This window comes from Hippocampus bargibanti, linkage group LG13 (genome assembly GCF_051943395.1).
Source record: "Hippocampus bargibanti isolate YZ-2025 linkage group LG13, ASM5194339v1, whole genome shotgun sequence".
NCBI lineage: Eukaryota > Metazoa > Chordata > Actinopteri > Syngnathiformes > Syngnathidae > Hippocampus > Hippocampus bargibanti.
The window spans coordinates 22,056,191-22,081,487 of record NC_142746.1 but is presented as its reverse complement, the minus strand read 5'-3'; the positions used below and the strand labels follow the sequence as shown (position 1 = coordinate 22,081,487).

General features: G+C 42.4%; 1 protein-coding gene across 4 annotated transcripts in view; it reads right to left on the bottom strand.

Annotated features, from left to right (window-relative positions):
- Nucleotides 1-25,297, bottom strand: part of grid1a (glutamate receptor, ionotropic, delta 1a) — a 171,819-nt gene that overhangs the window by 62,015 nt on the left and 84,507 nt on the right. For all 4 annotated transcript variants that reach the window (XM_089012306.1, XM_089012304.1, XM_089012303.1 and 1 more), the window contains 2 exons: nucleotides 8,995-9,279; nucleotides 1,328-1,533 (listed from right to left, as the gene is read on the bottom strand). In XM_089012306.1, coding sequence (XP_088868432.1) covers nucleotides 1,328-1,533; nucleotides 8,995-9,268 — 480 coding nt within the window. In that variant the 5' untranslated portion in view covers nucleotides 9,269-9,279. The remainder of the gene's footprint in view (nucleotides 1-1,327; nucleotides 1,534-8,994; nucleotides 9,280-25,297) is intronic.

Here is a 25,297-nt window from a genome sequence, read left to right as displayed (position 1 = left end):
GCTATTTGAGTCCCCAACATAAGTCGGGACGCATATTGCATGCTTGTTTTGCAATTCTGCCGCCCCCCGCCCCCTTTGACAGAATCTGTCAGACAAATTCTGCGCCCGTCTTCTGCGATCAAAGGATACAATGAATACGCATCAAAAACAATCAAAAGAAACGTGACCAGATGTCTGAGTGCTTGTTTTGTTTATCCTCAGTATGTCACCAAAACAGGTCCTGCTATATCGCTCCATTGACTTCAAGGACAGCCGACACCTCCGGACAAGTTGCGTCCATAATTTGTATAATCACTTCAAATGACTTCTACTGAGCGCATTTGACAAAGATTCCAGCGCATAAAGCTAGCTAGATTTGAGCTTTTAAGACTCTGGCTGAATATCCAGGAAGTCTTGTTTTTGAGTTGGTGGCGATTCCTGACGTGACGTCACGGAGGGAACGCCCCTGACCGAGAAAGCGACACACAATGCATTTTGCGCTACTTTGTTTGCTCTGAAAACTTTGTGTTGATGGCGAAATTAGAAGGAAAAAACATAAATAATGCAATGGTGAATCGAGCTTGTGCGCCAACAACAAGACGGCAAACATTTATGCTTTCCTCTTCAGAACTGTTTGAATCATATTCATAACTGGATGAGTAACAAGAAAGCATCTTCTCCCAATCTGAAGCCATTGTTTTGATTCTGGCTATCTATGAGATATATGGCTATCTAGGTGGCTAGCTATGTAGATAGTTATCTGTTGGCTATCTATTAGCTAGCTAGCTAACTTTCTATCTATTTGAGTTACTTCCGGGTTGAGTGAATGCTGGGGGGTGTGGTTGCCTTTGCTCACCCTCAGAAAAACTTGAGAGTTTTGAAAGGCGCTTAGAAATTAAATGGATTATTATTATTATTGTTATTTGTTTGTTTGTTGTTGTTGTTGTTATAGGTATGAATTGCATTTTGGACAGCCACCCTCATTTCAAAGTCATATAACTCCAGACCCATATCATTTAGGAATTAACTGATGAAATACGTGAGTCGAAGATTTTTTAAGCTGTATTGAATGTTTATGTAGTCCTAAAAAAAAAATCAATATTCTGTGAGTCCTGCAATTGGAGTGACAATGACAAAAACCCTGGCACTGGAGTGGACACATTTTTTGCACATCATCTGCCAGTGAATGACTTAAACAAAAATGCATATTCTATGGGGTTTGACTTTGGATATTGTCTAAAATAGCCTTTTGCCCATCATCATTCCAAATTTAACTTTGCATCACACCTGATGCAAATCTCCCATAACCAAAGTTGACCTTCAACCCCCAAAAATAGACTCCTCCTACCTGGTGGATGAACACCTGAGCTCCCCGGGGACTCATGAGCAGCACAGCCCGCCGTAAAGTATCCCGGTAGCGGTTGAGTTCCTCGGTGCGCAGCGTGTTGAAAAGATCGTTGAAGACCCGGCTCACGTTGCGGTCCACCCGTTGCAAGGACACGTCCAGACCCAGTCGAGAGGCTTGGTCCATGAAGGTCTGTAAACCGCGGATATCTGATGGAGAAAGACAACAGCAACCACCTTTTGGGATACCTTCACACACTCGTTGACGCAAATTCCCAGCGGACAAATCAAGTTATTTCCAACGGAGCTCGGGCGCCATCTTGTGCATTTTCTGGGACGCTACATCGGAGTCCTGACGGATCCAATTGATACGGAAGGACTTCTTGAATCCATTGCAAACATTGATGCTTTCCTCTTCAGAACTATTTGAATCATATTCATAACTGGATGAGTAACATTGTATTTGTTTTTGATGGTTCGCCTCCCGAAATATGACATATTTAAAAGCAAATAATATTCAAATGAAATGTAAACTGTGCATAATGAATGACACTATTAGGCACCTTTATCACAGCTGACTGTATTTTTAGGGGCGACGCCAAAGGGCACATTTCACTCTCAGAAAAACAAAAGTAGGGAAGGAACACAAGCAACGTTCTTGCTCGGCTTTCGCAGGAAATGTGACTTGAGGCGTTAATGAAGTTCTCAGAGGAACGCATTAATAATGGATTTTTATGAAATGATATTGTGTCTAATTGCACCCTCTATAATCCTTTTCTGTCGAAAATTTAATGAGCAACAGTGTTGGATATTTGTTTTCTTTTTGCAAGGACTATTTATGAAGCAAAAGAGACACTATTTGGACAGTTATAAAAGTGCCTCAGATTTGAATAAAAGGTCATTGAGCAGCTTTAAAAAAAATGAAATGAATAAATACAAAATAAGGAACGACATAGGGCGACTGCATTCCCACTGTGAGGCAAAACAGTTATCACTCCGCATTCAAATAATAATAATAATAATAATAATAATATTTTCATTTATAAGCGGTGCTATTTAATTGTGTCGCAGATCTGCGTATGTGGCGCATGCATGAGAGACAACCTGGTTTAAACGTAAAAAAAAGTCCAGAGGAAGCAGTGGCAGCCAAAATGCACCAGTGGACTCTTTTTCCAGTTCAAGTGAGAGATCGCCAATAATCGGTTCGAAATTTTCATTTGTTGGAAGCTCACGAAATTATTGATTGTCATTCGTCACTGTCAACGTGAATAATGACTGTTGATTTGGAAAGCGAGTATGAGTCACGGGAATGAATATATGAATATTTCATATATTCATCTTTTCATATACATGAGTATATGTATGTACATATATATATATATATTTCTATATTAGAGAAATATATATGAAATATACTGTATATATATATATATATATATATATATATATATATATATATATATATATATATATATATATATATATATACACACACATATACATATGACGTGTGAATCTGAACTCTCCGAAGCCATTGTTTTGATTCTGGAGCAGGGCAGTTTGTGAAGGTGGCGTGACATCACGAACAAGGGGGCGGGACTTTCTGAATCTCCCCAGTTTTCGTGCTTATTTTGTGGACGTTTTGGGACATTTGAAGTCATTTTTTATTGGTGTTTTTCATTTGACTAAAAATATCAGCCTGCGTTTTGGCTATTTTAGATGCTATAAAACGTTTTTTTCTGACGTCGGTTCGGAAACAAAAAAGTGATGTCGGTTGTCCTTTAAAATGCTTTTTACCAATGTTGTTCCCTCTTGAGAAAACAAATTAAAACTTCAGCGAGCATCATCGAACAAAAAATAAAAAACGACTTGACTCTTATCGCTTTGAATTTCGCACCTCGGTCACACTCGAGTGCTTTCCTCCATTTTGTTTCCTCAATTATCTCGAAAATACGATTGAAAAGGTGTCAAACAATCATCGGGTGTCATTCATGTTCGTTATTCTTCGTTTTACACCTTGACGGGGTTTTGAGTTTGAGGGAACAACCGCTTAGCTGAAGGTCACCCGCACTGAAGACTTTAACAAGGCCTTCGCTTATTTTTTTTCCTCTTTCTCGCTCTCGTTCCCGTTGCACGTCTGAGTAAATAAAGTCACCCTGCAATTGTAGCTACCTAGCTGGCTGTCTAGCTAACTACCTAACTGGCTATCTATTTGCTATCTATTAGCTATCTAATAATAATAATAATACATTTCATTTCTAAGCGCCTTTCTCAAGTTAGCTAGCTAGCTAATAGATAACTAATAAATATCTAGCTAGCTAGCTAGTTACATAGTGAATAGATAGCAAATAGGTAGCTAGGTAGTCAGCTATATAGCTAGCTAAGTAGCCAGCTAGATAGCTAGCCAAATAGCCAGCTAGATAGCTCAAGTGAAAAACATGGTGTCAACAGACTCTCCGACTAAATGAACTTGTTTTGTTTACACTGGTGAAACTGATGAATAGAATGCTCTTATCTATTAGCTATCTGGCTGGCTAGCTAGCTATTTAGCTGGCTATCTATTAGTTATATAGCTATCTAGCTAGGTAGCTGTCTAGCTGGCTATCTATTAGATATCTGGCAGACAAGCTATCTATCTCTTTGGCTATCTATTAGTTACCCACAGAAAAAAAAGTATTGTGTGATTTTAAAGTGTCCTTGAGAGTTCGGAAAGGAGCTTATGAATAAAATGTATTATCATTATTATTATTATTATTATTATTATTATTATTATAATTATTATATAGCTATCTAGTTATCTAGCTCCCTAGCTGGCTTTCTATTTTCTATTTGCTATCTATTACCTATCTGGCTGGCTAGCTAGCTAGCTACCTAGCTGGCTATCTATTAGTTATATAGCTAGCTAGCTAGCTATCTGTCTAGTTGGCTATCTATTAGCTATCTATTGGCTATCTATTAGCTAGCTAGCTTTCTATCTATTTGAGTGACTTTCGGGTTGAGAGAACGCCGGCGTGTGTGGCTGCTGCTGCTCACCCACTGAAAAACTTATCCTGTGACTGAAAAGTAACCTTGAGATGTTTTGAAAGGCGCTTATAAATGACAACCAAGATGTGTTATGACTTTCCTGCTGCGTCCCAAAACGTTTTGATGAGTTACTCAGCGGAATGTTACCGCCGCAACTTTTGTCGAGTGTTTTGTTTTCCGCCACGCGTCACCCGCGGCGAACCTCCAGACGATTCGGGCGCCCCTGCGGGGAAATTTCCTTTCCAGTTTGTCGCCCGCCTGAACGGCTTGCCTCTGTTCCGTCTCCTCCCAACGCTGCGATCTAATCAAGCTAGCATCTAATCCCCGGCTAATTCTCTGTCGCGCTAACATGGCTAAGCACCAAAGGAATTTGAGCTGCGCTGTCAAGGAGAGCACCTAATCTCAATCAACACATTGTAAAACCTTTCTTAAGAAGGTTACACACACCAGTGGATCATCGGAAACAACTTTTCAGTTTTTAGCCACTTCCAAATAAAGATATCAGAGATCCCATGGGCTGGTTTTCTCTGAAAGATTATCCAAAGTCTAAAAGTCTGCCGCCGTTTGTTCCTGCTCAAGCATGACGTGACACATGAGCCTTACAGTGATAGCTCGGTTTACGAACCCCTTGGCTTACAAACTTTTCAGTTTACGAAGCCATCTGTACACTTGATGCAAAAAGCTATTAACCCAGCTAAACAGAACACGATTGATGAGGAACTAGGTAAAATTATCGCATAGAAAGCACCAGGGATCATTCGTCAAGATGGTGAAAGAAGAAGGTTACGTTCCTCATCAAGTGTTTAATGCTGATGAAAGCGGCCACTCCTTTCCATCAAGCCATCAACGACCATCACAAAGGTCAATAAAACCACTTTATTATACAGTACAGTTTATTTCTTTAATTATAATACCATACCACATTTATTATACATAAAATAAGGTATATTTTGTGTAGTTTTATGGGGACCTGGGAACAGACTGACAAATGGGAGACTGACAGATGGGAGATTGATAGATACTGAAGGGTGAGAATAGCCATGGAAATGCTGCCCCCTCCTGGAAGGGATAAACCATTAAATACGTATGAGAATTTTTTCCCAGGCCTTGTTTATAACGCGCACGCAAGTTCTTAGTTCTTTTTTTAGGTAGAAAATTTAGCATGTTATACTCGAATAAATACGGTAGATAACTACATAGCTAGAAAGCTAGATAGATAGATAGCTAACCCTCTCGCTAGCTATCTAGCTAGAAAGCTAGCTTGATAGATAGCTAGATACATCATAGCTAGATAGATAATTAGCTTGCTGGCAAGTTGGACAGACTGACAAAAGGAAGAGCGATAGACACTGAAGGGCGAGAATAGCCATGAAAATGCTGTCCCCTCCTGGAAGCGATAACGCATTAAATATATTTGAGATTTTTATTCCCAGGCTTCGTTTATAACGCGCACCCGAACTTTGAGTTCTCTTTTAGGTCGAACATTTTTGCGCGTTATACTCGAATTAATACGGTAGATAGTTAGATAGCTAGATAGATAAATAGCTAACCCTCCCGCTAGCAAGCTAGCTCAATATGTAGCTAGATATATAGATAATTAGCTAGCTGGCAAGCTGGACAGACTGACAACAGGCAGATCGATTGATAAGATGGATAGACATTTAGCCAGTGTTCCTCTAGCGCTCCCCCTGCCCCCCCCCCCCCCAACTCATTGTAGGAAAATTTACAATGACAAAGTGAACTAGAGGCAAAGCAGTGAAAGCGCTTTTTGCGCCTCCCCCCACCCCGCTAACTGATGTATTGCTGGAGATTGGAATGAATGAGCTATACAGATTGATTACATTCAGCGTCACTCTGCTCCCACAGAGGGAGTTGCGTGCGTGGGTAATAAACCCCCCACCAACCCCCCAGTCCACCGTCAACCCCCCCCATCATCCAAGTTTGAAGACTGAAAGCCTCAAACAAATCTGATCATCATCAAGCACATCACCAGACTAACAAAGCCGACACGATGATGTCCTTTACTTGAATTGTCGGATAAAAGTCGAGTGAACGCTGCCGCATGTGGCTGCTGCTGCTCACCCACAGAAAAACTGATCCGGTGACTGTAAAGTGACCTTGAGAGTTTTGAAAGGCGCTTATAAATGAAATGTATTATTATTATTATTGTTATTATTATTAAAGCTCATTAGCATTCGCGATGGCAATCCTCCAAATTTCGAAAGTCGAAGGTTCTGGCCCACATGCGGCCTTGCCAATCAAGAGTTCGCGCGAGGCCGTTTGTCTTTTTCGCCAAGGAAAAGGTCGGGTCCACCGAGCCGCCATAATGAGTGCGCAAAAAAACTCCATTGAAGAGAGTGTGGAATTACACAAGGCACTTTTGGGACACGCTTGTCTTTGATGATGCCACCGATGATCCAATTAGGCTCTGATTTGTCTTTTTCGTCCGGATGCTAATAAGCGCCGCCTATGCTATCCTTGTTGTTGTTGTTCAACAGCACCGCCCGACAAGCCAGATGCTTTGTTTGCCAAATACACCCGGGAAAGAAACTGTAGTGTGCCGGAAATGGGATGGAACTTTACAGAGTAACTCGTTAGGAGTCAGATTTAACGGCGATTTGGTTTAAACGTGATGTCGCGATATGTTTGAATCATTTTAATGGTCATCGATGTTTTTATCGGCGTTTCCTTTTGTAGAAATTTCACGATTTTCACGATTCGGGAATTCCCACGTGAGGTTTGCTAGTTCTTCCTGTAGTCTCTTTGGATTTTCTTCAGGTACTCCGGTTTCCTCCCGTATTTAAAAAAAACACCCATGGTAAGTTAAAGTAGTACTCGAAATTGTTTGTAGTATTTTTTGGATTTCACGGCTAACAAAAGTGGCGACAGGACGAGGACCCGAAGCATCTTGGACAGGTTGATCACCTGACCCGAATCCGATTGATTGGTTGGACATTTCAATGCCAAAGATAAACACACCCCCAGTAACAAGAGTGACTCAATCAAAGGGGCCGTGTGGGTTCTCTCTGGGTACTGCGGTTTCCTCCCGGACTTTATAGATATGCATGGGTGTCGGAATACTCAAAATTGTTCATAGTATTTATGGGATGAGGTGACGGCGAACAAAAGCGGCGACAGGACAATGACCCGAAGCCTTTTGGACAAGTCAATCACTTGACCCGAATCTAATTGATTGGACATTTTAATGCCGAAGACAAAAACACCCAAAAAAAAACAAGGACTCAATCTAAGACGGGCGATGTGTCGGTGTTCCTCGACTGCAGACTGTCACTGACTGCAAAAGATGCGCAATCGCAAAAAGCAAAGTTTGATTGAGGACTATTCATTAGTCATGTTCCCCGAAGAAGTGGGAGTCATCGGAATTGCTGCACCGTGACGTACCCTCAAATTAAATCTGAAAGTATAACAACAGGAGCTGATTCTGCTAGCGTAATTTGTTTTGAACAAGGTTAGCGGAATGGCCCTTCGCGGTTAGCGCACGTCATCTTCAGGCAGGTATTCGGTCTTGATTGGAATGGTTTCCGACTAGGTTAGAGATTTAATTTGGATCGTGCTTACAACAAACTTCTGAGGTCGTTACAACGTAGGCTCATGAGGTGATACCAGAGCGAATGGGGCAATCAGCGCCAGTCATAGAACACAGACAGAACAAAAGAAGTAATCAGACTAGCTTCAAGGAGCTCCATCCAACCTTCCAGCAGAGACCTATCAAAGCAGAAGTCTGGCATATAGGGCCAGAGCTACCAGCACCACATAGGTTCACTGACTAAGCTCTTCGGATGAGGAGCGAAACGTCCGACACCTTCAAAGAAGTACAGATGACGGCTGAAGAAACCTTTTCATTGATGTACGACTGAGACCCTGCACAGACGTCTCCGACTAGGGTTGCTTTGCGCCGTAAAAAAAGTGTTTGGAACAAACTATTTCCTGATTTTAGAACTACAGTATATCCTCCTCCCTAGCATCTTTCTTCGACTCCATGTTGATTGCTAACAAGAACGACTAGCAGTGTTGGAGTCTCGGTCTCCTCGCAACAACTTCTGCTTCGGTGTAACAAGTCTTGCGTGGAAGTTTGGAAGTAGTTAAAAACAAAAAACAAATGAGACGTTTCCTCCACATCAAGCATGAATAATATATCAATTGAAGTGAGTTTCGCCACATAACGCGCAGCACGCTAACGCATCCTTCATTGAGTTCTGTGTTTAAAAAAAATAAACCACGGCTTCCGAGTCTTCTATCTCCTCAAAAGATGTTCAAAGGCCGCAGTCATACATGATTTATACGCGAGTCTCGTTTCCATTGAGTAAGCATGACAATTCCACGATCAACATTGGAACCTTGTTGACAGAAGAACGGCAAATATCGGCAGTCTCGTCGAGTCTGTAGTCGATTCTCATTAATTGGCGGCTCCGTCTAGTCACGTCGAGTTTTTGTAAAGCCTCTGATGGCACGTCAGTAACTTTAAAGGTTCCATCACGCTAGGCTTTTTAAGACTGATCGAAAACCCGGCAAGGAAAGCTAGCTCGAGGATACCGTTTCAAAATAGCAAGCTCATTAAAAGAGCTAAAAGGAACATAGCGTTGGTGTCTGGCCAGCGGCGATCCAATCCAATGAAGCGAAGCTTACCGTAGTCACTCTCGTAGAAGACGATAAACTTCTGCCAGTACAGTTCCGAGACGATGGTCAGCAGGACGTCACTGATCCGGACGGGCGGCCTGGCGGCTAGCGTATAGCTCTCGCCGTCCGGGCTAGGGTTGAACTGGCAGGCGGTGCGCGGAACGCCGTCGCTGTTCCTCTGGATGAACAAGTGCGGGATGTGCATGGCGTCGGTCAGGGATTGCAGGGCGCTGGCGGCGGCGCAACCCGTGGAGGTGACCAAGGCCAGGATCCCCTGGTTCATTAGCTCGCATGCTAAATGGGAACAATAAACAAAAGGAAAACTGGTTTGTTTTCATCAGGAGACGGACGCAGAAGCCAAACGATGGCAACGTGTAGCGGTATTCGAAATCAGTCTTGTCCCCAGACCGGTTTTTGTTCTGGGTCGTAGGTGACTCGGGATCTATTGATACGATAGAAGCTGAATGAGGAACAACGACAGAACGGTTCGTGTTTCAAGGTCTTGTCTGTGGTTACAATCTGTTTATGACGGTACTACAGAAAATATGAAGATTTAACGATGGGAATTGACAATCCGTGTTGAAATGAATGTCGCAAGCAAGTGACAACGCTAACCTGTTCACGTGTGATTCCGATGACGCCGATGCCATGTTGTTTATTTTTGTTATTGTTATTGTCAATCACGCTAACATTTCGTAACTCGTCTGAACTCGTCATCTGGTGAACGGGATGAAAATATGCGCAACTTAAAAAAAACAAGCGAGACTGCCATTCGGAATTTGATGCTGCTGCGAACAAAATGGCCGCCGCAAACAAAATGCCCGCCTGTTTGTTTTCATCCAGTTCATGTTTCATTTTGCTAACGTTGGAAGCCGGAACATCGTCAATGCCCGATAAATGATACGTCAAACGTTTTTTTTTTGTGTCACATGCCTTTTGATTCATCTTTTTAACTCATTGACTGCCAGACGATGTGCAAAAACTTGTCCACTTGAGTGCCAGGGTTTTTGTCATTGTCACTCGCCACCTAGCTGGCTATCTATTTGCTAACTATTCGCTCTCACTACCTAGCTATCTGGCTAGCTATCTATTAGATAGCGAGCTAGCTGGCTATCTCTTAACTATCTATTAGCTAGCTAGCTAGCTAGCTTTCTTTCTATTTGAGTTACCATCTGTAAAATCTCTTGCGCAACGAGGCGTTCTGAACGGTGCTTCAAAACGGGAGACGGGTCTTTGTGTGTCCCCGCTGAGGATTACCGGCTGATCTCCTGCACTTGAGCTGAGATCACACGAAGCAAGGAGGAGGTTCCTCCGCGGAAGTTGTAATGCAACGTAAGTTGCAGGTAGGGGGGGGCCTGCCCTGATTCCTCACCCCCCAAAAAATTACCAAAACGTCAGCTCCAAATGGGGAGTCGGCCATTTTCGAATTTGATTGATATGTGTGGGTTAACAAGGCGAGATTAAAACTGCAAACGCAGGTTATGGGGTGTCGGAATTGACCACCCGACATTTTTATTTCCTACTTTTCACTCTTTCATCCTCTCGGGATGGATCAGGATGTCTACTGCGAAAGGCGCCAACATATCTTTGAAAAATGAAAATGTCATCCTCGGTATTATTAATATGTCAGTATCTGACCAGATTGTCCCCCCCGCCCCCCAAAAAATACAAGTTTGTCCATCTTCGGGTAAATAATGATGGCGAATGATTTGAAGGGCAGGCTTGTCATCCATTATTGAGTCGGTTGACAGTTCATCAGAAACCAGAGGATGAAAAACGGCATTGTATTAAAACCCCTACAGCACAGAATTCACATCAACAATAAGTTAAACATAAAAAAAATGTGCATATTAACCGCTTGAGTTCGTTACCTCCAAAAAAATTAAGAACCACCAGTCGAAAATGACCAAAACCTGACTAAAACTAATTTTTGCACCAAAATGGCTGCCAAAAAACAACAATGGATTCCAACTTCATGAGACACCAGAAAATACGGTATTTCTTTTTCACTCATGGGGGGGGGGGGGGGGGGGGGGGGGGGTGGTGAATGTGCATATTAACCGTTTGAGTTCGTTAACTCAAAAAAAGTTAAGAACCACCAATCTTGAATGACCAAAACGTGACTAAAACAAATGAGCATTTTCGCACCAAAATGGCTGCCAAAACAACAATGGATTCCAACTTTATGAGCCACCAGAAAATACGATACAGTATTTCTTTTTCACTCATTTAGAGGGCGGGGGGATTGGTGAATGTGCATATTAACCGCTTGGGTTCGTTACCTCCAAAAAAGTCTAGAATGACCAAAACATGACTTAAACAAATGAGCATTTTATGCACCAAAATGGCTGCCAAAAACAAAATGGATTCCAACTATTACAGTCTAAGGCACTGGAACTCGATTGGCAGACCTTGAGCTCGTGCATAAGGATCGCTGTCACTTCAAGGTACAAAATGTATTTTCCATATTTTTATTTTCGCATAATAAAAAGTACGCTCACACACACACACACACACGCACACGAACTAACACGCATACACACACATTGGAGCAGGAAGTGTGCTGACAGGCAAGAAGAAGGCTCTGCAGTCATTGCCAAGGATGATAATGGTGGAATAATGACCCTTAAATGGTCCCGGTGAAATGATCGGGATCCATCATTCATTTCCTGGAAGCTATCCGACACCTTTCGCGCCGCCGTTATACATATCTGAAAAATGCTTTCTTTGGGTCGCATCATTCTTACCGTTTTTCTTTTTTTTTCACTTGCGGACATTTTTAACGCGAAGATGGATGTGCAGTTGATTTTTATTTATTTTTTTTTGGGGGGGGGGGGTGGAGACGGACGGTTCCATGGAAGGATGGATCGATAGATGAACGCATCAGCTGGATGGATGAATTATGGGATGGATTATTGTTTTTTTCTTGCGGATCGAAAGTTGGGAGAGAGTCACTACGCTTTGATCAGCATCTCCATTGCATCGGTTTGAACAAAAGAAAGTGAATGTTCGACTTGGTCTCGTCCTCGTCTCGTCGCAAGCACAACAAGAAAATGAAAACATCTACAGCGCACAATAAATTAACTCATTCACTGCCAGACGTGTGGAAACATGTGCCAGGGTTTTCATCATTGTCACTCGAATTCCAGCACCCAAAGAATATTGAGTTTTAGGACTACATCAACATTCAATTCAGCGTTAAAAGTTTTATACTCTCTTCTTTTATCAGAAAAAAAGAGTTACATCCTAAATGATATGGATGTGGAGTTATATGAGCTTGAAATGAGAGCGGCTTAAAAACCCGCTAGCCCTTTGAGTGCCAGCAGTGTGACTTCATTACGTTTGCCTTGCAATTGACATTTAACAGAAATGCTGGTGCTAATTATTGTTATTTTTTTGGGGGGGGTTGGCATGACGGCAGTGGTAGTCGTTGGACTGGCGACATTAATCAACATGAGTCACGCTAAGACGGAAGCACGCACACGCCAAGCCGATCATTAACCCTGCCACGGGAGGAGATGACTTCTTATTTGCATATGAAAATATAGTTTGTGTCGCAGGTACGACGCACTCCCTTTTCCTGGAGGGGCAATTATGCCAAAAGGCAATTGGCGTCACGTCTGTTCTTAGGAAAAGCACAAAAATACTGAACAATATCTCAAACCGCGTTGTCTTCTTTTATTTTGTAAAGGTATTTCGATCATGCACAGTGCAAAATATATATATATATATATATATATATATATATATATATATATATATATATATATATATATATATATATATATATATATATATATATATTTTTTTTTTGATTCATGCAAGTCGTGAAATGTAGACAATTGATTTATCCGGTAATTGTTTTGTCAATTAAACAACATTCAATTAAAAACATGTTTTAGATTAATCATTTGATTCCTGTAAATAATATATTTAAATTATTTTGCAATGATTAAAAAAAATGACAATTGAGAGGAAAAATAAAATGACAAAACTCTGGTAAGCGTATTAATTTTAGACTAATATCTGACTGATTAATCGGCTCATTTAATCAGCTAATAATAACTCTTGTACAATCAGATTTATGTATTTATGTATTGATCGATTTACTGATTTAGCTATTTATTTGTCTAGCTAATCAGCTAGTTATTTATATATTTAGCTATTTAGCTATTTAGCTATTTATGTAGCTATTTATTTACCTACCGGCCTATGTATTTATGTATTTATATTTTTTTATGTATCTATGTATTTATGTATTTATTTATTTATTTATTTATGTATTTATTTATTTATTTATCGGTTTACTGATGTGGCTATTTATTTATCTAGCTATTTAGCTAGTTATACATATATTTAGCTACTGAGCTATTTATTTAGCTATTTATGTAGCTATTTATTTACCTACCGGCCTATGTATGTATGTATTTATTTATTTTTATTTATTTGTGTATTTATTTATGTATTTATTTATCTGTTTACTTCGATGTCTATTTATTTATTTAGCTATTTAAGCCACCTATTTAAAATCACATTTTCTGTGTAGCTCTATCTCTTGTTTCTATTTATAATTGTATTTTATTTATTGTATTCTATTTTGTGATTGTATTTTATTTATTATAGTAACTATGCTTGTCTGTGACTGTAAAGTGTATTTGAGAGCTTTCAAAGGCGCTTAAAATAAAATGTATTATTATGATTGCCCCTTTCATGGAAAATACTCCACCATCTGCTGTGTCAACGCGATGTCAACAGAATTTTTCACCACATATTGACAAGGATTGAGAGGTTGAGAAGATCCGACACCCCCCCCCCCCATCCCCGCCTGCCCAGATCCCCTCCCCGAGGTCCTCACATGTCCAGATTGAACGTCTTAAAATGTGTACTCAGAGAGCCCGAGATGAGCCTTCTCAAGATTTGGTTGGACGACGTCGCTAACGCTGCTAACGCTAGGTTTTCCAAACAATTCGGAGAGAACATGTGGCATAGCAGCTGTGTGCAATTGGATACCAGTCAACAAGAGTACATGCGTGTGCGTACGTGCGTGTGCGTACATGCGTGTGCACGTGTGTGTGAGCGAAAGGCCCAATTTGCGAGCTGTGATTTGCTTTATCGACCGGGAGATTTCCAGCGCAGGCTGTGTTGTTATTGGCTGATGTCACATGCAAGGGTCGGCGCAACAGCAGGGGGTGACTTCATTATTGTCGCTAAGCAAGAGAGGAAGGAGATGTGGTTATTGTTCCACAATAATAATAATAATAATAATAATAATAATAATAATACCATCACAACGGTAAATAAAATGACTTTACTTACTTGAGTTTATTTATTTGAGTTTATTTCTTTAATTACAATACCATAGCACATTTATTATACATAAAATAAGGTATATTGTGTGTAGTTTTAAGGCTTATTTAGTTGAAGTTATGTTTTATGGGGACCTGGGAACGGATTATTCTCATTTTTATGGATTCCTGTGGAAAATTAATTTTTGGGATACACACTTTTCGCCTCACACACTGTCTGGGAACCAATTAAGTTCGTAAGCCAAGGTATCACTGTATTTTGTGTCGTTTTAAGGCTTATTTAGTAGAAAATCATGTTTTATGGGGACCTGGGAACGGAGTATTCTCATTTTAATGGTTTCCTATGGGAAATTAATGTTTGGAATATACACTTTTTGCCTTACACACGCACGCACACACACACACACACACACACACACACACACACACACATATATATATATATATATATATATATATATATATATATATATATATATATATATATATATAATTATCTATCTATCTATCTACATTGTGGGGGGCGTGATTTTTACAATTTATGCATTGGGGAGTGTGCACGTGTGTGTGTGTGTGTGTGGGGGGGGGGGGGTTGTTCATACGTCAGAATCAGATAACCTTTATTCGTCCCACAATGGGCAAATTTGCAACATACATGCGGAAAAAATCCAACCATGTCAAAACCACCTGTTGCCGAGGTGACGCTTGTTCAAAGGGATGCACCCCAAGAATTAAAATGAGCATCACCTGTGGTTTAGTTGTATTTTTTTGTTTGTTTTTTCGCAGTGTGAGGAGGGGAAATCAGTGTGTGCGCAGGGAAAAGACTTTCATTTCATGCATGAGGGACCTTCCGGTTTCTTCCGCATGCTGTTGTTGTCGTTGCCGCTGCTGTTGCTACATTTCCCAAAAGAGGAAATTAATAAGTTGTGGGGGTGTAAGTGAGCAAAGAGAATAGCTAATGTTTAGGAAATTGGATTCTTTTTATTTTCTTCAAAAGAACGCTTTCTCAATAATTAAAAGGCAAAATAAAAACATGAATCAGCTGCATGTGTAGGAGCAAATTCCTCCCATTTGTTTGTTTGATGCATATAATCAACACAGCGTTTGAGATGAGGCGGCATTTTTTAAAATATTTTAACCACCCCTCCTACGTGTCTCAAGGATTATTTGTCCCACAATGGGGAAATTTGCAGTCCACAGCAGCAATTTGAAAGGGGATGGGCTGATGTGGGGCGGGTGAAAGGATAGAACACAAGATATTCAAAGCATAGCAAAATAAAAACGTCAACTGTATCCTGTAAATGTGCAAAATCGTTTTAATTACAAAACTGTACATCGTGCACTTTTTTAGAAGTTGCAACAGATGCAGGCGGACATACTACAAACTTCATTAATAGCTGGTTCCCTTGCTTGTATGTTCTCTGTATGCGGAACAATCGTGGCCCACCCATCCGCCGTAGCGGAAATACGCTTTGTGCTTATGCGGTCCCTAAATAGGCTGTCATCCCCCCAAAAATGGCGGAATCTGCCAAAAGTCGCTCGATGACCATGTTGATAACATCCATTTGGGTCGTCACAATGGCACCATGTGACAGCCGGAGCCCCGCAAGGCGGCTCGCTCGGCGGTTGCTTTGATTACAATCTGGGCCCATCCATTTCTTCCGTGCCCTGGCTACCTCCTACAGCAATTAGATGGATATTGACCCGGGGGATATTTACACTGGGGATGGAGATAAAGGGGAGCGTTTCCCCAAGAAGACGTGTCGCAAATGGAGTTGATGATAGCCTGAATGGATTGGAGTGTTAGATTGGTTGGAGGTCGGCGCCCGAACACGCTTTGAATTCGATGGATGCTGTGAAAAAAGTAAGGAGAAGTTTACAAGATGGCCGCCCCCCCACCACGCCACCTTCCTTGCTCTTCAAAAAGTTTTCTGAACTTTGTGGAATAAAATGGCGGAATAGCAATCAAGGTTCATTATTGGGATTTATTAATGTATGTATTTATGTATTCACGTATGCATGTCTGCATGTATTCATGCATTCATGTATGTATTTGTGTATTTATTTATTTATTCGTGTGAGTGTGTTTGTGTTTATGCATATATTTATTTAGTCATGTACATATTCATTCATATATATTTTTTATTTTTAGCGGTGTATTCATTTTTTTCAAAATATTCACATCTGCGCCAAGCCTCACCAAGTTGTTTCTGAACTTTCTTGTATGCATAACGAGCTGGCACATATAATATACGATAAGAACCTCGAGGGACGCGGAGGTTTGCTACTTAGCTTAATTTCTGTGTGTTTGTGATGTTGACTATAAAACCCAAAAATGGAGGATATTTACGGAGCGCCACAACGCAGGGGTGTGATACCCCCGCCTTTACGAGTGTCGTATACCCTCCAATTGTTTTCCTTCCCGATACAAGACACGGGTGGCCCGTCGTCTTTACTGTTCTGCCTCGTGAACAACCCAAGCCGCCATCTGCCTCGCTTCCCGGATCTTCAAACCTTCATTTCAATTTTTTTTGTCCCATCCCTTTCCGCCGTGCATCATTTATGTTGTCATTCTCCATATCGTTCGATCGTTGACGATCGCCAAAAAGTCATCGTGGGTTAGCTCGTCCCGGGTGAAACATGTGGAGGCATATGGCTTGACATCATCTCCTCTAATTCAAGGGCATCAACCAAACAACGGTGTGTTTGCCTGATGTCCACGCATGACGATAGGACAATGGAGACTCTCTTTAGAGGTACTTATAGATAATAACCTTGAATAATTGACCATGTAGGAATTCTCGTTTTTAGCAGATTCATCAGCGACTGGATGGAGGCACTTAATTCATCTGCATTCGCAATTACAAAAAAAAAAAAATGATTGAAAGTGAAGTACAAAACAAGACACTTCGAGGCATAAATTGAGTTCGCGAAGCACAGCCCCGCGACGGCGATTGTACGGAGAACAAACAGATTTAAAGCCATTTGTATTCAGGCCTATGCCCGTACCGCTATTCTTGACCAAGTTGTTCTGCAGCCACTTAGTCTTTATCGGACTGGATTGCCGCCAGACACAAATTTCACAAGATTGAAAAGACACATATAGTCACTTCATTGAACTCATCCTCCAGGAGCAAAGGACGAGATGCCGATCGGAAGTACATCGGCGAAGGGAACTTTCACCCAGTTACAGAGCGGGAAAAACAGGGTGAGACGGGAAATGGAAAACAAAGGGACTTGAGCCAAGCAGTGCAAATATTTCAAGACCGTCAACAGTCCATCAATCGATCTGATTTCTGTCCTTATTACATTCAACGGTGAGCTGGAGCCGACCCTGGAGCCTACGCTACCAGTCCAGACGAGGAACTGCCTGGACTGGATGGCAGTCAATCAGAAGGCCAATCAATAAAGCATCCGCTCTATCCTTGGAAGATGAATGGATACACAACGGATGCTAATAAGATTAGCGTTGACCGTCATAAAGTCAAGCGTAAAGGCCAGGATTGGGTGATGGAAGGCTTGCCTCTTACCAACGTTTGACCATCTTTGTTTAACACGTAAAGAAATTGTTCGGGAATGCAGATTACTCTTGACCAGATACAGTGAAATCCTCCGGCACTGCAGTCTCTGGTCATACATGTGGTGAAAGAATCCTCGACAAAATTCCACTTCAACGGACGGTTAGCACCGCCTGAACCACTCTCGGAGACTTGAACATTGCAAGAACGAAGACAAGGGCATGGAAAATCCTAGTGGACCCCTTGCACTTTGCCCACCACCTTTTCCAGCTACTCCCCTCAGGAAGGCTACCGATCCATGCACACCAAATCCAGCAGACACTTAACGGTGTATTCCCTCGAGCCATTAACTCTCGAAACAGCAACCAAAACCTAACTGTGTAGTCGCTCTTTGAAATTTTGCCCTGTAGATCAGCCTCCCGTTATCGTCATTGTACCTTCATCTCTGTACTTATTTGAACTACTGTCACTGATCCCCATCACGAGATACTTTGAAGCACTCAAGGACATCTGCATAATTGCACACTTGTTGTACTAACAAATACAGTGACTGTTCACTTTAAAATGGTTCAATGATTTTCTGCACCAACTGTACAGATGCTAGCGTATTTCAGTCTACCATTAATCACTTCAGTGTGTTCTACCAGAGACAAATTCATCTTTTGTTCAACATACTGGGCCAATAAAGATAATTCCGATTCAGATTCTAAGGTAACGCCCCACTCCGAGATACAATGGGGCAATCAATTAATTCCCAAGGCTTCCTCCTTAACAGCGCTTTCTACAAAGTCACCATAGAAACCACGTAAAAAATAAATCCAGGAAGGCATCCAATCAACCAGTCGGCCAATAGACTCGAGTACATCGGACTTCCCTCTCGCCGTCCGGCACGATATCTCTCATTTGAATTAACAATGTACGATATTAAGGGCCCTTGATGCAGTGAACGATCTCGCACGGTGATGAAACGAACAAGCAAGACAGCGACCGGGTCGGCGGCATTAACTACCAGATGACACCTGTCAACGCCCCGACGCCCTTTCGACAGCTTGTCGAGCTGTTCGTGCAGTTTTCCGTCAAGCGTCACCGGAGAAATCACGATGAGAGAATATATTAAAGCTGCCTGTCAAGAAGAGATGACTTTTTTGTGATACCATCTCCAAAAGGCAACCCATGTTAAATGATTAAAAAAATGAAAGGCAGTCAAACGAGATTTTACGTTACATTAGAGTTGGGGGAAATTTAGCTACGAAAAATACAGTGATATATTAAATCTACCCGGCTAGGCCGCTAATGTGTGAAAAAGTCATTTTCACGTAATCGCTGGACCATAGACGGTGTTGGAAATGAGAACACGCCTCTACTGAAATAGGATCAAAGACACAAAAAAGATCTTGCTGCTTTTACTATTTTAGGCCTAGCTCAGATCTACCTCTGATCAGAGACGTTTTCCAGGCACACAGACATTGTGTACTCCCTCCCTCTCCCATTATGAAATGAGCAGAAAATACGATCGGTGACAAGGAAAGGTGCTCACTCCCGCCATATCTTCAGCATCTACCAATGATAAATCTCGATAAAAACCTAACGATAAAGCCACCGCCCTCTACTCACTGCTGTCACGGAAAACTGGATAAGCGAGGGGGCTCGGGAGGTAGCCGAGTGGCCTCTTCCGCGGTGCACTACATCACACCACGCCACGAGTGAGACAGAAATGTCAAGTGCTGGGATTTTATTTGAGGAATGTCGCCTTGACCTGTCCGGAGTCGGTATTTCCTGGTGGCTATGGAACATTTTACTCTGGAGTGCACAGAGCATCAGACGTGAATGCAGGAGGAAACTTATGAAACCCGAGCTGGCATTTCCATCCAGCTTGTCCTCATTTGGGTCTTGGGCAGTCGATCCCTCCTGAGTTTGGATGAGAGGCGTGGGTAGACCCTTGACTGGTCTATCACAGGACAACCAGAGACAACCAACTACTAACAATCAAATTCAAAATGACCACGATCTATAGTCTTCTACGAATATATACATGAAGTCGGAGAACGTGCAAATATAAGGGATTGGTAGGATCCAATAGTTTCTGTCCCATTTGTCATCATCTGGTCCATCTATCCATTTTCCGATCAGGTTTACCCTCACAAGGATCGCGGAAGGTGCCAGGGTCGATGCCAGACGTCTTTGGGCAGTAGTCATGGGATACCTTGAACTGGTTTCTGGCCAATCACGGGAGACGCACTCAACACTAAGGACAATTTAGTATAGAGTATTCCAAATACCCTAAACTGGATTTTGGCTAATCACAAGGAACACACTTACTCAGAAGGACAATTGAGAGCATTCCACGAACACGGGATTTGGGAGGAAACAGGAGTACCTGGATAAAACCCACGCAGGCCCAGAGAGAACATGCCAGAGGCCAGGATTTAACCCACAACCTCTGCACCGTGATGTCGACTCACTAACTACTCCACCACCGGACCGCCCTTCATGAAGAAGTCCAGTATGCTACTTGAAGATGCCATGACACAGATTCTAGCAGGGATTGCTACGGCCACAACGTCTTTCATCTGCCGTCTTGAGTTCCATCGTCTTCTATTTCAATTTATTTTTCAATCACTGATGTCGGCAGGATTCCCTCGAGTCAGCCCGGATCACGTTTACCCCAAGACTGTATGAGTCCAAATATGGGAAAATGTGAGTTCATAGAGACACTTCGAATTGTCCGCCGGCTCCATTTTGCTTTCATCTGAACACCACGTTTGGGTGAATTCAGCATCAGGGAAAAGATCAGCTTTTGGTAATGTGGTACAACTCGGCCACTTTGCTCCTTTCAGTCCTCGGGGTCTATTTTGTTAGCCGTCGGTGACTATCTTACTTCAATCTCACCCATTGTGTTTGCTCGATGGAAAAGGAAATCTGTCAAATGTCCGTCCCTGCGGGGTAATAACAGAGCTGCGCATTTTGTTAAATCGATCCTGGGAGGCCCATTAAGAAACAAAGTGCAAAGGAGGCAGGGGGGGCTGGCATGGAGAGGAGGACGACCAGAGCAGAGGCCTAGTTAGTGGTTGACGCTCAGGGGGGCTTTGCAAGCAGAGAAAGCCAGGCGAAAATAAATAAGAAAAAGATGACGGATAGCGGAAATGGAAAGAAACGGGAGGTAGCTCTTCATGCAACAGATGGCCGGTGGGCGAAAGAAAATGACAGAATGATGAGAGAGAGAAAAAAACATGAGGCGAACATGGGAGAAAAGAGCAGGCCGGAAGACTTCAGACGGCAGCTTCATGATTATGTGAGATGAGTCATGCTCCCATTGAGTGACCCTTAACACCCTTTGAACCTCCATATAGAGATCACCGGGGTGTATGCTAACAATGGTAAGGTGCCGGAGAGACAAGAGAAGGCGGTGGGGAAAGGGTGAATGCATTATGCGGGTTCATGTGGTCTCGAAAGGGCGGCCGCGTGCCGTCGTTGGTGTTAAAATATCGGCATAACAATGCAGGACACGTATGCTATCGTTTCATCTGGATTATTATTTTTTGGGTGCGACTGGTAACTGGATTACAGTGGGGCCTCGGTTTACAAACACCTTGCCTTACGAATTTTTCGGTTTACAAACGTTACATTTCTGAAAAATAAACTTCGGCATACACACTATTTTTCGGGGTACACACGGAGCGCCGCTCTTGACCAATCACGTGGCTTTAACCAAAGTCTGGGGGTGGGGAATCGAAGACAAAAACAGTCAGCTGCCATTTTGTTGTTAGAAGAACGGGCTCGACACATCACTCATTGAGGCAGCTCCGTGTACGAAAAAAGTTTGTATGCCAAGGTAAAGTTCGTATACCGAGGTAAAATGTTCATAAATGTAACGTTGGTAAACCGAAAAAGTTCGTAAGCCAAGGGCTTCATAAACCAAGGTATCCCTGTACTACATTTCAACGAATATGATGGAAGCTAAAGTCCAGACATGTCGGGCCTCCTACAGCTCCTCAAGAATAGATGAAAAAAAGACATTTTGATGGACATGGAGTCACTCCTCTGAAGAAGTCCTTGACACTCGGATCCAGTTGTCAGTTTGACTCTATCAAAAAAAACAAAAATCGCATCTCCCTCGACTCTGACCTTTGAAACGTTCACACCGGCATCCGCCAGATACCACCGTGAACAGCGAATGTCTGTTTCCACTCAGACAAGCTGACGTGTTTATGTACGCGGTGCGAAGTCGTCGCGGGCTCGACAGCTGGAGACCAGTGACGAGACAAGGCCGGACAGAGACATCTTCTCCCGAATCGCTCTATCTCTGTCTTGCCTTCGAGGCGCTGATAAGAGCAGATGTTTAATTTGGTGCCTTAAAAACAAATGCCTAAAAAAAACTGGTGGCGAGTTGCGGGAAACTAAGAGTCAAATGGTTGTTGGAAGGAAAGCAAGAGTTTATTGGACATCCGTCAACCATGATTTCTGTCGGTCATCATTTTCCGGCGGACGCCAGCCAGAGAAAAGCTGGAATGAACTACTGCCAGAGATATGACACTGTGGACAGAGACTCGGAACCAGAAAGATTGTCCCTACTGCCGGCAGGAAACGCAGTCATTCATGACAGACGTCTGAATTCTGCAGCCTTCTGCCAAGCTATTCATAGAGAGTCCATGCAAATGTTGTCAAAGAGGACATGAAGATAGGTGGTGTGAGAGAAGAGGATGCACAAAACCGGGTTAGATGGAGGACAGTGGTTTGCTGTGGCGACCCCTGAAGGGAAAAGCCTAAAGGAAAAGAAGAAGATGGGGCGGTGGTCTGGTACTTCAAGGGCCTCCATCATGATCAGATATCCAACAAACTCTCTGGGAAGAATCCGATAAACATCCTCCTGATTTGACTCGGGCATGGGAGGATAAAGAAGGGGGTCTCTCGAGGACCAGGTTTTGACTCTCCTGGTGTAGGACAAATGACAAACAAAACCCTTACTGTGAAAATGTCAAAGGGCAAGAGTAAAGGATTACAGAGGCATTGGGGAGGGGATTAGCATGATCTCAACGGGATAAGGAGTTACCTTCACAAATATGACAAAAAATCCTCCGGCGAGGCTAACAATAGTGACAAAGAAGCAGATAATTGCTCATGTCGCCGTCAGCCTATTTCGCGGAGTGCGACTGGAACCGACGGGGGCTCAAACGCTGCGATGGAGACAGATGGAAGTCAAACGGACTAAATCAGCGATGATAAACAACACACCGATAACCATTAAATAAGCGGGAATCAGTCCGAAATGACCAGTCAGAGCAAAAATGACAAAATCAAAACATTTCAAACGAGCCTGATATCTTACATTAGTAATTTTACTTCAGTCTACAATACACACCTTATATAAAGAAAACTTTTATATATTTATATATTATATTTGGAAAACTTGTTTCATTCATTGGGGGTGTGCCTTATAGTCCAGTGCGCCTTATATATGGAAAAAGTTTGAATACACCATTCATTAGGGGTGCGACTAATATCTGGTGCATCTTATACACTGGAAAATATGGTATTTGTATATATGGATTTTTTTTTCATTGAATGAAGGTGCACCTTATAGTCCAGTGCACCTTATAAATGGATGTTTGAAAAGACACCATTCTTTGGGGGTGCGCCTTATACTCCGGTGCGCCTTATACACCGGAAAATACAGTATATTAAACCCTATTTAATTTAGTTTGACGTGTACATCTTTAAAAATATCTGCCATTGTTATAAGGGGAAGTTTAATCAATCAAAAGTAGCTAACTTTGGTATCTGTGACACCTTAAGTGTTGATATTGACAAGTTAAGCAGAAGCCAGAATGCACCTAAAGTCCAATTTTCTCAATTTTAACATTTCTTTTTTTATCTGTAGCCACACAGACAGCTGCAAAGAAACGCTAATTAAAACGCTTGACGCTTCCCCACCCCTCATCCTCCTTCACCGCACGTATACAAAAGTACACACAAGTACACAGCGAGTGGCAGAAATCATCGGCGGCTGCTCACGTCAACGCTAAATATCCCCATTAATTAGTCACGTTCACTTACTGTAAATAATCACATCATCTGCCGCGCTCCACATGAGAATGCAGCCATTACACACCAGCGTACGCCGTCACACTCGTCTTGACGACTTTTTGCAAACATCTCCTCCGCTAAGCTAATTCGTGCGTCAGAGTCAGCCGAGCGACGAGAACGCCACATTGCCGTCATCGGTAAGCAGACCGACGTTGAAGGACGATACAATTACCACGCAAAATGACAACAACAGTAAACGAGTAGAGTACAACTCCATCCCCCTTCCATCAAAAATAAAAATAATAATGTAATAGAAAACATATATATATATCATAATGATGATGATTATTATTATTATCACTGAAGTAAAAGAAGACTTGCACAAGTTCTCCATTTTCCAAATAACGACGTGGAGTGCGTTAGCTTCCAGCTATTTAATAAGCACTCCCGCTTGTAGATGTCCGTAACACCGCTAAATCAAACAAAAAGGGGCTTTAAAAATACATGTAAAAAATCCCAGGTGGAAAAAAAACGCCAAAATGTGCGGCCAAATCACCTCTAACCTACGTCTGCTAGCAGCACAAAGTAACCATAACGGGCTGTGTTGAGGAGTGTCATTTACCTTGAGTTTCAAGAGAAAACAGAAAAGGGGGGGAGTGGGGAGTTGTGGGGGTGGCAGGTGCGACTGCTTTCACTGATTGCTCCCCTCTTACCCAAGCGCTCGGGCCTTCGCACGGCCTTCGCACGGCCTTCGCTTGAATTGGTGCGCCACAAAGGAGAAGACCTCTGCTGGCATTTTCATCAACAAAGAATAGACCGCAGGGCATGCGCGGCAGCTGCAGACTGAATGGTCGCGACTTTTTTGATAAGTGGCCCCAAAAAAAAGACGTTTTTGGACTGTTTATTTGCAACCACCTGGTTGACATTGTTGCAAAAGGTGCCAAACCTGAAAAAAAAGAACAATGGTCATGACTTCCTTTGCTCCCGTGGCGGCTTCTATTCTGTGTATTGTGTAAGCTCTCAGTCGTACAGGAGTGGTCCATCGATGAAAAGGTTTCTTCTGCCGTCATCTGGACTTCTTTGAAGATGTCGGATGTTTTCGCTTCTTATCCAAGAGGCTTCGTCAGCGAACTAAAATCTTTTGCCGGTAGTTTTGGCACTATATAGCCCTACTGTCCAGACGTGGCGGTGCCAGACTCTGCTGTGATTGGTCCCGTTGGGGGGAGCAGAGGACTACTCCATGCGGCTCCACTGATTACTTCTATTGTCCTGCCTGAGTATGGGGTCTATGACTGGCCTGATTGCACCATTTGATCTAACTCGAAAAAAAAAAAAACCCTAACCTAGACTGACAGCAATACCCGTTAAAACGTCACTATAAGCTGGATTTTACTCAGAATCAGAATCATCTTTATTGCCAAGTATGTAGAACACACAAGGAATTTGTTTCCGGTAGAACACGCT